Source organism: Neoarius graeffei, chromosome 4, assembly GCF_027579695.1.
Source record: "Neoarius graeffei isolate fNeoGra1 chromosome 4, fNeoGra1.pri, whole genome shotgun sequence".
Classification (NCBI taxonomy): Eukaryota; Metazoa; Chordata; class Actinopteri; order Siluriformes; family Ariidae; genus Neoarius; species Neoarius graeffei.
In genome coordinates this window covers 25,700,661-25,717,643 of record NC_083572.1, presented here as the reverse complement: position 1 = coordinate 25,717,643, position 16,983 = coordinate 25,700,661, and the positions used below count along the sequence as shown (strand labels likewise).

The 16,983-nt window shown below is 47.1% G+C and overlaps 1 protein-coding gene across 3 annotated transcripts in view; it reads left to right on the top strand.

Moving 5' to 3' along the window:
- Positions 1-202: 202 nt before the first annotated feature.
- The window catches only part of aamp (angio-associated, migratory cell protein), a 160,982-nt gene continuing 144,201 nt past the window's right edge, over positions 203-16,983 (top strand). For all 3 annotated transcript variants that reach the window (XM_060919062.1, XM_060919061.1, XM_060919060.1), the window contains exons 1-2: positions 203-870; positions 3,419-3,553. In XM_060919062.1, the coding sequence (XP_060775045.1) occupies positions 777-870; positions 3,419-3,553 (229 nt within the window). In that variant the 5' untranslated portion in view covers positions 203-776. The remainder of the gene's footprint in view (positions 871-3,418; positions 3,554-16,983) is intronic.

Sequence of the window (16,983 nt, the reverse complement as noted above, 5' to 3'; positions counted from 1 at the left end):
TGATCAGAAACAAGTTAATTGAGGAATACCTTGAATACTGAATGATGGAATTAATTTATTGCAAAGATATAGAAGATAAAAACTCAGCCGGGTCACTTTTGACCCATATTTTGCATCAAAGGGTTAATATCCCGAGCCACACTCCATACCGGTTGGTGGCGGTAATGCACCAAAACGTTGTTTGCCAACCGCCATAAAACACCAAGAAGAAGAGGACCACATCGAAGTCGGAAGAACGACTTTACAATTTAGGAAATAGAACAATCCGAGGAGCACGTGCATGTAACATTGAAATTTCTAGATAAGAACGTGTTTTGTTTAACTTTTACTGCTTGGAGGTAGGGAAATACAAGTTACGACCTCGAGTCGAACGCAGCATTACGTGCCTGTGTAAGGCCGTGTTCCAAATGACTGCCTTGTTTAAATTCACTGCAAAAATGTACGAAGTAATGGGGTATCTGTCCCATATAGTGCACTGTTTATCTGTTTAGAAGTCGTTTGGAAAGGGTCAGCTTTGAAACGTCGCCGCTAGTTCCAGCTAATCTAGCTAACACGTGAATTTGGCACCGGATTTTTGACTACGAATTACATTTGACGAATTTTGTCGTGAAACGTTATTACTTTATATTTGGTCAAATGAGGACTTGCTGTTGGAGTTTTCAGCCTTACGCGATGCTTTTTATCAACCACTTGCTTGTATTATAGTGTTCTACCAAAGGCGGAATTCACCACGCTAGTTAGCTAGCTAAGTTTAGTTGGACAGCATCACACAGACCATGGACACTTATGAAGAAGATGCCGTGCAGCTTCATGGAGACGAGGAGATCATCGAAGTTATTGACTTGAATGATACAGAACAGACATCCACAGGTTAGTATTATATCATTACTTTTATGTATTAAAGCTAGCTAGATGCTGTTGGGTCAATTCACGCTCCTGAAATTAGAAAGCATGTTAGTCAGCAAGGTAATTGATTTGGATATATAAAGTTAGTGTAACGCATCGCTGTGTTAAAGGAGATACGCAGAGCCTTTATTTTTACATTTCTGAGTGGATAGTATCTCCATCCTTGACTCTTGTATGCTGCGTAAATGGGAATACAAATACATATACACACGAGTTAAAATTGACCGCAAAGTTGGCATTCGAGTTGCCCCGCTGAGCCAACCAGCCCTGAGTGCATGACATCACAGCAGGAACCGGTTTTAAGGACGATGCCTTTTACAGCTATAGACCAAAGTCATATAAATAATTTATGGTCAAGTAAGAAATACCGTTACCGACTTGCTCAACTAAGACTGATTTGACTTCATTGATTGTGGGTTGACTCTCATTAAAATAGGATAGGTGTTATAACTTATGCAACATGTACATACATGCATTTTCACTGATAAAATGTAAAAAGCTAATTAAGTAATTAGATGAATTGAGACTATCATATTCTGAAGCAAATTAAATAATCTCATACTGGTAACTTGAACACACAATACAAGTTATATGTATTAATCTAAATACAGGTAAACAACCTTTTTTTTTTTTAATCCAAATGAGTCAGAGCTTGCCCATCTGTTATCGCTTCTTGAAGGCCAATTGTTTTTGAAACAATCTGACTTTCAGTTGTTTGTTCAGTTCTTTGTTCATTTGCTTCTTCCATGTAAGGAAGAGATGGCAGCAATATCCAGTTTAGAAATAAGACTGCTGCTCCACTCATTCACTTTTTTTCTTCGTACTGTGTAGTCCATTAATGCTGGGCTCAGGCAATTATTAAAACCCGGGACGGAACGGGATGTCACCGGTTTTATTAAAATAAGATTCAGATGATTGGTTACAAGAAGATAAGACTTTATGTCCATTGGTATAACAAGCACTAGATTATCATAACTTGCCATAAAATTGTCATATAGGACACATAGCAGAGTGGGTAATGAGAAAATCATGCAAATGGTGATACAAGCATGAAACTTGGCATGCGGCTTTTCTAGGGGATCTGCATCAAATCTGCCCAATTGGCCACTTGAAAATCCAAGATGGTGGCCAATTTTTTTCAAGATGGCTGCCAAAGGTGCCTATTGAGAGGCACTGGTTCTTCATGCTAGTGGCTGTATATGTTAACAATTATTGACAGTTTGGTCATTACTTGAATACACATTAATGACATTTGGTCAGATCTAGCCATCCAAATTATCGGTGACTTGAAATGGCAGCATTTTTCAAGATGGCTGCCATTCAGGCCTTCAGAATCATTGTTTTTCTCAACAAAGCACTACGAATATCTGACTGACCGGATGTTAAGAATCAACATGTTATTTGAGGCCTTTTGTCAAACTGAACTAAATGTCTATCTGGAAATACACAGTATTTCCAGATAGACATTTAGTAAGACATTGTAAGGTTCAAGATGGCGGCTCTTCTTTTTTTGATTAGACACCTTTTTGATTTAACTTTCTTCACTATGCGATGAATCTAGATGTTGAACTTGGGTTCAGTTCATGTCAGATTGCACATGCAATAGTGAGGCGTATGTTCACAACTCCATGTTGTTTGCTACTGAGACATCTAGGAGTGAGTCACATCTGTTCACAACTCACATTGTTTGCTGCTGTTCACACACACAGCTGCACAGCGCAGTACATGGGAGACCTGAGCTGTAACATTTGCACGTCTGACTGCAGTTCTTCTTACAGGAACACTTGGTAAGCTCTTGGCAGCTTGTTGCGATTGATGGTAGAACTGTCCAGCATGTCATGTGTCTCTGTTCTGAGTCCATCCCCAACTGGAAGGGCTATTGAAGTTTGGAAGGCAGACTGTTGCCTGTCCCCAAATTATTCGTTTAGAAATAAGAACTTTTTTTATATATATTATAGAGAGCAAATTTTTTAAGTCTAGAAAAAGACAGTCACGTACAATCTTTCATTTCCATCCTTATTCAGATGAGTGTTATTGATGCCAAAAATAGGAATTTCAGAACAAAAACTGCTAACAAATTTCAAAAGGGAAACACAATTCACTTCTCAGATTGTAAAATAGTCAATGCTGACATCAATGATTTGGCAAAAAGTGCCGAAGAAAAAAATGAAAACAATGTGCGCCTCAGCAAAAAAAAAAAACGATATCGGGTGACCAGTTTCGTGGCTATCTTGAAAAATGGCAGCCATCTTGGATTTTTGAATGGCCAATCAGGTAAAAATTATCAATAGCCCATGGAGCATCACTGTCCTAAATTTAGTGCTTGTATCGCCATTTGCACGATTTTACATAAAAGTTGGGTTTGTCCTCTCTGCTAACAGGAAACAACCCATACTTGATCACTAAATGATGTCGTCTTAACACAGAGAGGTGAATACTTGAAGAGGCTAAATAATGAACTTAATTTCCATCAGTTAGTTTTGAGTAGCTCTGTGACTTGTGTGTTTTTTAGATGATCTTGTGGAGGAATTGGAAGATGTGGATTTCGCCGAAGCTGAAGGACCTGCAGATGATGGTGCCTGGGAGACTGAGGATGAGATGGAGGCAGAGCAGGATGACAGTGATCTCACGTTCATCAAACACACCGGTGACGTCTTCTGCTTTCTTTTTACTGGTCAATGTTTATGTGCTTGGGCTGCTGTTTACATAACAAACCTGTATGTAATACATCAGTGTGTACAGTAAATTTATGTGCAATTTTTTGTGACTTGATTTGGTGTAGTACAGTCACGTGACTGTCCGTCATATAGATACAAAGACTATAGAAAACATGGACAATGTATCATCTCAAAAATGTTAGACCTGTGGTGGCTTAACACCCTTACTGGCTGGCTGCAGTACAATTTTAATACTGCCCCCATACAGCGCTCGAAACTAACGATGTCCCGGGGACCATAAAAAATGTCATCGGGACACAAAATTATCATATCTGGGACAATCCCGGGACAATGGAAAAAAAACAGATCTAGAAAAAAGTTCTACATTAATATTATTTACAAAGCCGTAACACATACGTAGACATTCACCTAATTTGTCAATTTTAATTTTAAAACGTTAACAGCGAAAAATACATAGTAGCTACACTTTCGATGCACCTGCATCCGTAGGCTACAGAGCAGCGCATTCTGTTCTAGAATCTTCGGCCGGAGTCCGCATTATATGGACTTGGAATGGAATTGCTACCGCACACGCTGCGCCGACTCTTGCCAGAACAAAAATGCTGAAGTGGTTGAAGCGGACCGACCGCGGGGAAGAAACTGAAAGCCCAGACATAACGTCTCCGGGACCTTCAGGATCCAAAGTGTCATCGCCTGGTCTGCAGGCAACGCTATATAACGTGTCTAACACTGTTAGACACGTTATAAAATACAACAGGAATGATGTGGATGATATTGACGGAAGATACCGTTCAACAGAATAAGTGAGTTTTCTTGGTGTCTTTCTAGTTCAGAAAGTTTAGTCAGTCAGCAGCACAACTAGGCTCGGACCTGGCACTATGTTGATGTTGCTAACATTTGCACCCACGCTTCGGCAGCGAAAGTTCATAAAATGGATAACGGAAAGTTCATAAAAATGGATAACGGAAAGTTCATAAAAATGGATAACGGAAAGTTCATAAAAATGGATAACGGAAAGTTCATAAAAATGGATAACGGTAATGGTGAAAATTATAAGTTGGCCTTATAAGTACCAACAGATATTCAAGGTATAAGTAGATGAAATGAACATAAAAGGGGTCTTATTTTCAACTAAAGTGTACTGCAGATGTAGGGAGTTGAAACATTTTCTGAATGAGCTAGTTGGCCCCTTTAAATAAACGGGTATCTATTCATACAGTGAGATCGCCAAAGTTTAATAAACTGAAAATGCAATAACTGTAATTTTGAAGTAGATGATGTATAGGACATGTGTCGCTTGTGTCTTGTGACTTATTGTAAAAATGATATAAGGGGTTCAAAATCGCATAGTTACAAATATAATAGTAACTTCATATGATGGGCGGCACGGTGGTGTAGTGGTTAGCGCTGTCGCCTCACAGCAAGAAGGTCCTGGGTTCGAGCCCCGGGGCCGGCGAGGGCCTTTCTGTGTGGAGTTTGCATGTTCTCCCCGTGTCCGCGTGGGTTTCCTCCGGGTGCTCCGGTTTCCCCCACAGTCCAAAGACATGCAGGTTAGGTTAACTGGTGACTCTAAATTGACCGTAGGTGTGAATGTGAGTGTGAATGGTTGTCTGTGTCTATGTGTCAGCCCTGTGATGACCTGGCGACTTGTCCAGGGTGTACCCCGCCTTTCGCCCGTGGTCAGCTGGGATGGGCTCCAGCTTGCCTGCGACCCTGTAGGGCAGGATAAAGCGGCTAGAGATAATGAGATGAGATGAGACTTCATATGATAATATTAACCACTGGTTATTTCAGAGAGGAAAAAAATGGGGACACTATTGCTTCCATTCGGGACAATACAACACAGAATTCGGGACCACTGGGGGACACAAAGAAAAAAAGTTAATTTCGAGCCCTGCCCCCATATGTTTCAATGAAAAAAATATAGCCCCCCCCGTCACTTTTCTCATCTGAACTATCTTTTACGTCTACTGTATCCAATTTGAACAGTTTGTTTTCCCTATGGTGATATCTGCACTTTTTTTCCTTTTCATTGGTTTAAAAAATTTTATTCTACTATATTGTAAGGAGGCGTGGATACACTTGGGAATGATGTGTTGCCTTGGAGAGATTAGGTTAGGGTGGTGTTTCTCAATCTATGGGCCGTGGACCGGTACCGGGCCGTGAGAAGATTAAGTCGGTCTGCAAGCCTGCCTCTGCACTAGTAGTCAGTATTATAATTTCAAACTACTGGTCACTGTCAATCAGATTATGTAGAAGAGCAATTGGCTGGCTCTGCTGTCAGTGCTTTTGTCACTGTGTGCCATGTAGCGTAAGCATTTCACATAAATCACTACTAAAACTGGCACGGTAGAACAAATCTGATTGGTTGTTATGACACTTACAAGTGCACTGTCTCTGCAATATCCTGTAATATGCAGTCAAGTTTACGGGAGTAGTCTTTCCCCCACCAAATTAAATGAATTCAATCACAATATTGTGAATCCATTTTCTTTCTTTGTAGGCTAAGTTTATCTCCGTTTATGTTGGTGTACGTGTTCATATATGGTCCGCTTTGTGCACAAATGTGCACAAATGGTTGATGTCACCCCCCATGCAGCGGGGGTGAAAATTCATCACTTCAGAGTGTTTTGTCCCCTACACGCCCAAACTGGGATTGTGGATTAAGTGGTTAGCGTTGACTCGGTGCGAGTCAGGAAGGCTATTACGCAGCCATGGGGTCTGTTGATTTTTTTTTTTTTAAATTATGATTTTGGCCACTGAGCCAAGTACCTTTTGCATATGTTTTGTTTTCATGCTGCGGAGCTATTTGTATGTATTTTAAATTTAAAGGACTTGCCTGTAGGTTTGTGTGTGTTTTATGTTTGGCATCTTTCCGGTTGTAACGCGTGTCTGTGAGAAAATTGGAGGGGAGGGTTAACAGGTGGGCACGGGTGTTGATAAAGCACAACTGCCCTGGTAATATGTCACATGATTTACCCGTACTAAAGCAACCTTCGGGGCCGTGGTTTTGTGGTTGGCGCAGTTAATTGTTTGAAACACATTGTCAGACCGCCATCACTACTACACACTATATGAAAAATATTTGCCCCCTTGCGATTTCTAATTGCCCCCTTGGTAAACTGTTCCTGGTGCCGGGCCTGGGGTATATGCGCAACGGCAGGCCTGTGGACATGCCTCTCTCTCTCTGTGTGGGTGTGCGCGCGCGTGAACGAGAAGAAAGAGCACTATGAATGAACGGAATGGTATGCAACGGAAATTTTTTTTTTTTTCAAAATCGCGAGTCTGATTGTGTGGCACTGCGCCACACAATGGTCTATGTATGGGAAACCCTGGGGTCCACTTCCTCCCAGTTGCCAGCTTGGGATCAGCTGCTTGTATAGCAGCATTTTGTGACTCAGTCAGGGTCATGTCCAGCCTCACTTTGGTGCATTTGTATGCTTTGATGAGGCTCGAGACAGAGACCGTTCTAGAGCACCATGTCCATACAGGCTGATCTTGCTGAGGCAGCGTGGGAGTCTAAGCCACTTCTTTGATGTGTGACCTGATTGTTCTCTCAAGCTTCTTGATGGTGATTGAGACTTCATAGACTGTTGGAGGCCACATCAGACGGGGGAGCAATCCAAACTGCAGGCACCACAGTTTCAACTTTCCAGAAAGAGAGGTCTTGTCTGTGCTAGAAAGGCCTGTGATGGTGTCTTCCCTTAGGCCAAGTTTACTTTAGACCGTATCAGCGGATCATCAGATTAACGTTTTTAAAACGATTAGTGTGCACACAGCAACACCAATACACGATTCGCGTGCACGCAGCAACACCAATACACGGATACGCTCGGCTCCGCAGGCATCCTGCGCTCCAAATCACTCCGCCCTGAACAGCGAGTGCCCTCTGGAGGGTGCGCACTCTGGCCCTGCGCAGCTCACAGAGCGCGCGAGTGGAGTGCACAAGCAGTGATTCGGGACTGAGCCGCTGTGTGTGAGATCCCAGCGCGTATCACTTACCACTTGCAAGTGGAAGGATGGCAAGCCTAAAGACAATCATAACTACACAATGGGCAGTATTTGCATCAGTATTTGCAGTATTTTCATACTTTTATACTCTTTAATGAAAGGTGATACAAGGCGGAAGTCCGCGCCGTTTTTCAGCAGTCGCGTCACATGACCAACGGCAGCGAATCAGGAAGGTGGATGTCACAGTGATGTCCAATGAGACGCCAGCTAGAGCTCAGCACAGCGTATCCACATATTCTCAATGTTTACACAGCACCGGACCAGACACGATCTGGATTGAATACGTGGACGCTGGCGGATTCCCGTTTCCCGGCGTTTCCAGGCGTTTTAATGTAAACGGACAGTGCATCCGCGAAGAAAATGAGACAGATACGGTCTAATGTAAACTTGGCCTGAGTTGGCCGTTCTGGTCAGAGTCTTTGGAGACTGAAGTTGTACCAGCACCCTAAGCTCTTGACAGACTGCTCCAACACTGTTGGAATGGGTGTTTTGCCAATATGGAATCTCTGGTCCACAAGTTTTCCTCGGACGATGGATACATTCCTTGACTTGCTGGGTTTCAGCTTCATCCTTGTCCAAGTTATGTTGGTGTGAAGCTTATTCAGCAGCTGCTTGGTACATGCAGTGGTTGAGGGGAGGGTGGTCATATCCTCCATATAGAGATCTTGCAGTCACATGACTGGAAAGTTAACAGCCGCCATCTTGTCGGTAAACAACACAGCTGAATACTGCTGCCCTCGTGTACAGAATGGATCAATTTCAACCGACGGACTACACGGCTCATTTTTCTAATGAACAGATAATTAGATACATGTCTAAAATAAACGATCTACAGATTAGTGACCCTTATGGCTTACCGGACGTAGTTTTCACGACCGTGTCAGTGGATATTGAACTGCCAGCGGAATACCCGGACATGTATAATTACCTCATTAACTTTCCCTCGCTGTTCAGTGGTGAAGCACTGCGTGCTTATAAATCTCTGGACAGTTATCTTTACAGAAATTCAGGATTTGTCAGCGACTCAGATGTGGCATCTTGTAAACAAGAAAATAATCCTCATTGGACGGGTAAGTCACTTAAGTATTACTAGTACTGATAGCACTGACCAGCCGATTATAGAATAAGGTAATTCCAGCTGTAATTCCAAATCGTCCGTCTTGTTTACCATGGATCTGGCGTTGGAGAGATAGAGGCTTAGCAGTGGAGATTTGAGTGGCTGTTTTCTGAGCTTAGTCAACAGGCCGGCTCTGCCTGCAGCCTCGCTTTTGCTTCCGCTCCCGATGCCGCCTCCTTTGCTTTGCTTCCGTTAACAATCCACGGAGACCCTGCTGGTCTCGCTATCTCGTCCGGAATGTTGTGCATGCGATGGAAATCGCTACAAACCGTCATTTTCTGCTGGAAACCAATGTCCAGTAAGTCCATATGGTTGTAGTGGATATTGAAGTCCGATACAGACGAACAACACGCAAAAATACACACAAAAGACATAAACGTGCACAGGTAGGGAGAGCTTGTAGCCGCAGCCGTTGTAGTAGAATTGTATATAGTAGAGCAGTGATTTTCAACCTGTGGGCCGCGGAGGCATTGCAAGGGGGCCGTCAAATCATTTTCTAAAAATCTTAATATAATATTTGTGTGTGCCTGAGTGTCCAAAAATAATAAAGCGCTACCATCTCCTGAATTATATTTATGGTTTTCAGAGTAAAAGGATGAACGTTGCAACCCCTTATTGGCTGTTGACTCGTTACAATCCGTGGCAAAGTCAGTGTAAACAGTGGTAGTTGTCATGGTGAGGATACAAAGTTAAGCTAGTTTAGGCACCAAAAAGGTGCATCAAAATGGATAGGTGGTTAGCAACAGAGAGAACTAAAAGAAAAGAGATTCCAGAGGCTGAGGGCGAGTCTACAAGTGATCATCACCCTGCCAAACAGAAAAGAAAATGCCTAAGAAAATACAGTGATGAGTACTTGGGTCTTGGATTTTATTGGACTGGCTCAGAGGCTGAACAACTCCCGCTGTGTCTGGTATGCTCCGAAACACTTTCGAATGAAGCCTTGAAGCCCTGTAAACTGCGCCGTCACCTCCAGACAAAGCAGGGGGAGTACGTGAACAAGCCACCACAGTTCTTTAAGAACAAGCTCAAAGAATACCAGAGCAAGAGAAAAATAATGGAAGGTACTGCCAGGGGCAGTGACAATGCAAAGGCTGTGGAAGCGTCATATCTGGTCTCCGAGCTCATCGCTAAGACGGGAAAACCACACACTGATGGAGAGAACTTGATTCTTCCAGCTACTAAAAACATAGTTGAGGTGATGTTGGGAGAGAAAGCAGTGCAGCCGATCAAACTCCTTTCACTGTCGGATAACACTGTCAAGCGCAGAATTGATGACATGGCAGACAATGTGCTACATCAGCTGATGGAGAACATAAAAGGGAGCCGTTTTTATGCCATCCAACTGGACGAATCAACTGACATTGCCAACGTATCAAATCTGCTTGCCTACATCCGATACGAAAAGAGTGGCAAAATAAAGGAAGACCTTTTGTAGACCTCTGCCAACCCGTTCAACTGCTGAGGCAATTGGACATTTTGAATGCTTTCGTAGTTTCCAATGGTATTGAATGGTCCAAATGTGTTGGGGTGAGCACTGATGGAGCACGTGCAATGCTGGGCCAGCACAGCGGAGTTGTCAGTCGTGTAAAAGCGGTGGCCCCTCAAGCGAGTTCTGTCCACTGCAGTATACACCGCGAAGCACTGGCTGCAAAGAAAATGCCCCTGAATCTGAAGACTGTTTTAGACCAGGCCGTCAAAGCTGTTAACTTCATCAAAAGCCATCCACTGCAAACACGTTTATTTTCCGTGCTGTGTGGAGAGATGGGCAGTGATCACCAGCAGCTGTTGTTACACACACAAGTGCGATGGCTCTCGAGGGGAAAGGTGCTGACGTGCCTTTTCGAGCTGCGGGATGAAGTGCGTGTGTTTTTTCTCGACTCAAAGTTTGAACTCGCACACTGCTTCAGTCAGTACGTTTACATGCACATCCAAATCGAGCTACTGTCGGTAATCGAGCAAAGGGTCCCAGCAGGGGTGCCAGAGAAATCCAATCCTACATGCACAAGTGAAATCGGGCTATTGTGCACCCAAGCCACACGTGGCGCTACATGCCCCATCGTGTTGGTACACTTCCGGTTGTCGTCATGAAGAAGAGCTATAGTGTTGCCAGATACTGCTGACGTATTCCAGCCCAAAACATGTTCAAATCCGCCAAAATGCACTTAAAACCCCCCAATCTGGCAGTTCCGTATTCAAGCTGTTAGGCTTGCTCTAACAGACTGTATGGCTACAAACTGTCCGGCGCAGACCACTGTTTTGTAAGGCAACTTATTTTGCACAATAATATTTTTCTAAAGTCCATTTTTTGCTTACAAAAAAATTTTTTTTTTTGCTTACAATTTAACTTATGTCTTAATAAACACACAAAGTTCAATTGTTTTGTTTTTATTGACATTCTTCAGATGTTGGACATTATATATACACACACAAATACAATGACTTGTTTATGTACACAATTCACAGCTATGCAACAGCTGTACAGATGTATTTGGTGATACAGTAAGTGAGCTAAATTTTAACAGTGCAAACAATGCCACAAAAAGAAAAGATTCATGCCGTTGTCATGCCGACCGAGGCTGTTGTGTTTCCCGCTTGTGGTCTCGTCACTCGTCACTTCCGGAAGGGGCAGCGCTGAAGTAAGCGGCTCGACTCCGTAGCTCGATAGGGTTTACATGCACTAAGTAGCTCGGCTACAATCGCATAATCTAGGTCGTGTAGCTCAATTGCGAGAAATCAAGTTTGGTTCAATTTCAGCCGAGCTAAGGTGTTTACATGCCATTTAGAACTTCGATTTCAGTCGAGCAACGGCAGAAATTCGATTTTCTCTATGTGCATGTAAACGCACTGAGTGATTTTGAATGGCTGGCTAAATTGGGTTATCTCGCCGACATTTTCAGCCACTTAAATGCTTTGAATCTAGCTCTTCAGGGATCCGCTGTTAACATGTTCAAGGTCCAGCACAAAGTGGAGGGAGCAATAAGAAAACTTGCGCAGTGGGATAAGTGTGTCAACCAGTCAAATTATGACTCCTTTGAAAACTTGTCAGATTTTTTGACAAAGGAAGAGAGGCAGCTTCCCATCCATGTGACTAACGCAATCAAAGAGCACTTCCAGGGTTTGAAAACAGCTGCGTGAATACTTCCCTCCTCTCGATGCGCAATGCAGTTGGATCGAAAATCCATTCGGTGTTCACAGTGATGAGGCCATTGCTGCCCTGAGCACAAAAGAGCAAGACAGTCTTCTGTATCTCTTCTGCGACACCGCATTGAAGCTGGTCTTCTCACAGAAGCACCTGATAAACTTTTGGCTTCATGTTGCTTCTGAGTATCCCGATCTGGCCGACAGAGCTGTGAGATTTCTGATGCCTTTTCCGACGACGTACCTATGTGAGTGCGGGTTTTCTGCACTAGTGGCGCTGAAGACAAAGTACAGAAATAAACTGAATGTTGAGCCAGATCTTCGACTTCGACTGTCATCCATTGTGCCAGACATAAAGTATCTGGTTGGCACCATGCAACATCAGCCTTCACATTAGGTGCAATGCATTGGTTTTGCTTCATTGCAATTATTTTCTTGATAGAATATATGATGTTGAGTAACGCACACTGACCTTCCTGCATATTAATTCAGTTCAGTCCTAAATATTCTATTTTCACATCAAAATAAAATGTTACCCTTTTATGCGGTTAGTGCATTTTTCATAATAGTTCTATTCAGTCCTAAATGTTCCTGTAGAATGTCCCTTAGGTGTAGGTGGAGCACAGAGGACGGCAGGACAAAGCTTCAGGTAAGGAACAGGCTTTATTGCCAGACTTGTCAGTTTAACAATATTTCAGCAAAACAAACACACACACACACACACATGCGCTGTGTTCTCAGGTTAATTACCTGTGTTCTCAGGTTAATTAAACACAGGTTAATTACCGTCAGGTGTAGTGATTCTGCCACTCACCTTCCCTGGCTCCGCCCTCCTGTCACAGACCGGCGCTTGACCACGCCCCCGCTGCCACATACCCCCACCGCCCGTCTCAGGCCGGGCAGCCATCCGGCCTGCAGCCGACTTCCCCCCCCCCCCCGGCGGGAGAGGAAGTCCCCCACGACCATCTGCGCCCCCGGCTTGTGGACCACCTTGAAATTCACGGGTTGGAGTGCTAGATACCAACGGGTGATCCGCGCGTTGGCATCTTTCATGCGGTGGAGCCACTGGAGGGGCGCGTGGTCTGAACGGAGGGTGAAAGGGCGCCCCAGCAGGTAGTAACGGAGGGCGAGGACCGCCCACTTGATCGCTAGACATTCCTTTTCAATAGTGCTGTAGCGCCCCTCACGCACCGACAGCTTCCTGCTAATGTACAGGATGGGGCGGTCCTCCCCCTCCACCTCCTGGGACGACACCACCCCCAGCCCTCTGTCCGATGCGTTGGTCTGCAACACAAAAGGGAGAGAAAAGTCAGGGGAGTGTAATAGTGGCCCCCCACACAGTGCAGCCTTTACCTCAGAGAAAGCCCGCTGGCACTGCTCCGTCCACTGGACCGGGTCTGGTGCCCCCTTTTTAGTGAGGTCAGTCAGTGGGCTGGTGACATCCGAATAATTAGGTATAAACCTACGATAGTAGCCAGCCAGCCCCAGGAACTGTCTCACCCCCTTTTTGGTCTTGGGCCTCGGGCAGGCCGCAATCGCTGCTGTCTTTTTAATTTGGGGATGCACCTGCCCGTTGCCCAAGTGGAAGCCCAGATACTGTACTTCCACCCGCCCAATCGCACACTTCTTCGGGTTGGCAGTGAGACCCGCCCGCCTCAGCGACCTAAGGACGGCCCTCAGGTGTTGCAAGTGCCACTGCCAGTCATTACTATAAACGACTATATCGTCCAGATATGCGGCCGTGTTGGTGGCGTGGGGCCAGAGGACCCTGTCCATCAGCCGCTGAAACGTAGCAGGCGCCCCAAACAGCCCAAAAGGAAGTGTGACGAATTGGTGTAAGCTGAACGGAGTGGAAAAGGCCGTTTTTTCCCGGGATAGTGGAGTCAAGGGGATCTGCCAATATCCCTTCGTCAAATCCAGTGTCGAATAAAAGCGAGCCGTGCCTAGTCGATCGAGCAGCTCGTCAATACGAGGAATTGGGTACGCATCGAATTTAGACACCGCGTTGACTTTTCTATAGTCCACACAGAACCGGACCGACCCATCGGCCTTGGGGACCATGACCACCGGGCTGCTCCAGTCACTGTGGGACTCCTCGACGATGCCCATTTCGAGCATGGTCTGAAGTTCTTCCCGAACCACCTTTTTTTTTGTGTTCGGGTAGCCTGTAAGGGCGGCTACGCACTACCACCCCCGGGGGAGTCTCTATGTGGTGCTCTATGAGGTTAGTGCGACCAGGCAGGGGCGAGAACACATCCGAAAACTTGGCCTGCAACTGGGTGACCTCCGTGAGTTGGGCCGGGGAGGGGTGGTCTCCACAGGGGACCGGAGAGGTACGTGATGCCAATGTCCCTTTTTGAACCTCCGGCCCCAGCTCCGCCTTCTCCGGAACTACCGACACCAATGCCACGGGGACTTCCTCGTTCCAGAGTTTAAGCAGATTGAGGTGGTAAATCTGTAGCACCTCACCTCATAGTTGACGTCCCCAACTCGCCGTGTGACCTCAAAGGGTCCTTGCCACTTGGCGATCAATTTGGAGCTCGACGTGGGCAACAGTACGAGTACCTTATCTCCCGGAGTGAACTCTCTAAGGCGCGTGCCCTTGTTGTACAGGCGGGCTTGCCGTTCCTGGGCCTGCCGCAAATTCTCCTGAGTTAGGTGGGTGAGTGTGTGGAGTTTTGCGCGCAGGTCCATAATGTATTGGATTTCGTTTTTGCTTTGTGAAGGTCCCTCTTCCCCCCAATTTTCCCGCAGCACGTCTAGGATGCCACGCGGCTTACGCCCATATAACAATTCGAACGGGGAGAACCCCGTGGAGGCTTTGGGGACCTCTCGCACTGAGAACAGCAAGGGTTCAAGCCACTTATCCCAATTACGTGCGTCCTTACTTACGAATTTTTTAATAATATTCTTGAGGGTGCGGTTGAACCATTCTACTAAACCGTCCGTTTGTGGGTGATACACACTGGTGCGGATCGGCTTAATCCCCAATAACCCATACAGTTTGCGCAGTGTCCGTGACATAAACGTAGTGCCTTGATCAGTCAGAATCTCTTTCGGGATTCCAACTCGGGAGATGACGCGGAAGAGTGCCTGCGGAAGAGTGCCTCCGCAATACTGCGTGCGGAGATATTGCGCAGAGGCACTGCTTCCGGGTATCGCGTTGCATAGTCCACCAGGACTAATATAAAGCGGTACCCTCGTGCTGACCAATCTAATGGCCCGACGAGATCCATCCCAATTCTTTCGAGCGGGCTCTCGATTAGAGGTAGAGGGCGCAAAGGCGCTTTTGGAATGGCGGCTGGATTTACTAATTGGCATTCGCGGCACGCCGTACACCACCTACGGACATCGCCGTGAATCCCCAGCCAATAGAATCGGGCCATTATTCGGGCTAGTGTCTTATCCTGCCCTAGGTGTCCAGCCATGGGATTAAAGTGAGCCGCCTGGAATACCAATTCTGCGTCCTGCGTCACTCGGTATAATCTATCCTTTATAATAGAGGAAGGACGGGGTGGCGTTCGGCTGGAGCGTTTGACCATCGATTACTCTCACTTGGTCAAACGCATGCCGCAGAGTCTCGTCTCGAGATTGTTCTAATGGGAAATCCGCGAGGGCTTCCCCAACAAAGAGGAGGAGCCGGCGGCTCCTCACTCTGTCGCGGAGATGACGTAGACGGCTCTGCGACAGCAGCTCGAGCCAAAGCGACACCGGGACCTCCCCCTGTCAAATGGCAGGACCCACTCTTTACTAGGCGTGTCATTAAACCCCGAAATCCCGGCCAATCAGTCCCCAAAATTAAAGAGTGGGTAAGGCGAGGATTAACCGCCGCCGTCACTCTAGATTTTTCCCCTCTGAAAAATATGTGGACCGACACCAAAGGGTAGCTGTGAACATCCCCGTGCACACACAACACCTTCACCCCCTGTGCTCCCCCCAATGCCGCGTCTTGCACCAGGCTTTGGCGGATCGAGGTCTGATTGCAACCAGAATCCACCAACGCCTGATATGTAGCCCCTTGGACACTCACCGGTATGCGATATGCTCCGGCCCGATCGAGGGCAGCCTCTGGCGCGTCGGGGATCCGTACCACCACACCCACCTCCATTGCTGCACACTGTTGTTGCAGGTGGCCCGGCTCCCCGCAGCGCCAGCAAAGCGGCCCGGGCTTTCCTTCTGCACCGGTGCTCTGGGGCTCACTCACCTGAGGGGGGAAGAGACAGACACAGAAGGGAGAAACGGGAGGGCACCACGGGTGTGGCGGGCCGGCTGGGGTGGAGCCGGCCCCCGTCTCCGTGGTGGGGGAATGGGGCGAGGAGGGGAGAAAGAGAGAAGAGGAGAGAAGACGTCGTCGGCTGTCCTGCCACCGGAACAGCCGCCAAATAATCCTCCGCCAGTCCTACTGCCTGATCCAGCGAGGCCGGGCAGTGGCACTGGACCCACTCCGCGGTTCTGGCTGGTAAGCGGGCGATGAACTGCTCCAGCACCACCTGATCGATGATTCCCTCGGCGTCGCGATCATTGGTCCTCAGCCACCGCCAGCAGGCGTCCCGGAGCTGCTGGCCGAACGCGAACGGCCGGCCGACTTCCTCCAATCGCAGCGCGCGGAAGCACTGGCGCTGTTGTTCTGGTGTGCGCCCCACGCGCTGGAGGATGGCCCGGCGGAGGTCCGCATAGGCCAGCCGGCGGTCGGCGGGGAGCTGTAGCGCGGCCAGCTGCGCCTCTCCCGTTAGAAGGGGGAGGAGGCGCGCCGCGCGCTGCTCCATCGGCCACCCCAAGGCTTCGGCGACCTGTTCAAACAATGTGAGGAATGCCTCGGGGTCGTCCTGCGGGCCCATCTTGATCACGGTGAGGGGAGACGGGCCCGTGGCCGGGGCGCTGGTGGACCCCGCCGACGCGAGGAGATGCCGGAACGCCTCGCGATCTTCCTTCTGGGCCAGCACCAGGGCTTCGAAGCGCCGCTCTTGTTCCTTTCGGAGCGTGACGAGTGCCTGGTGCTGGCTTTGCTGAGCCGTGGCGAGGGCGTGGACCAGGTCGGCGAACGGGGAGGATTCCATGGGGCTGCTGGGTTGGTGCTCCACCTTTTCCCGGGTTTCGGCACCACTGTAGAATGTCCCTTAGGTGTAGGTGGAG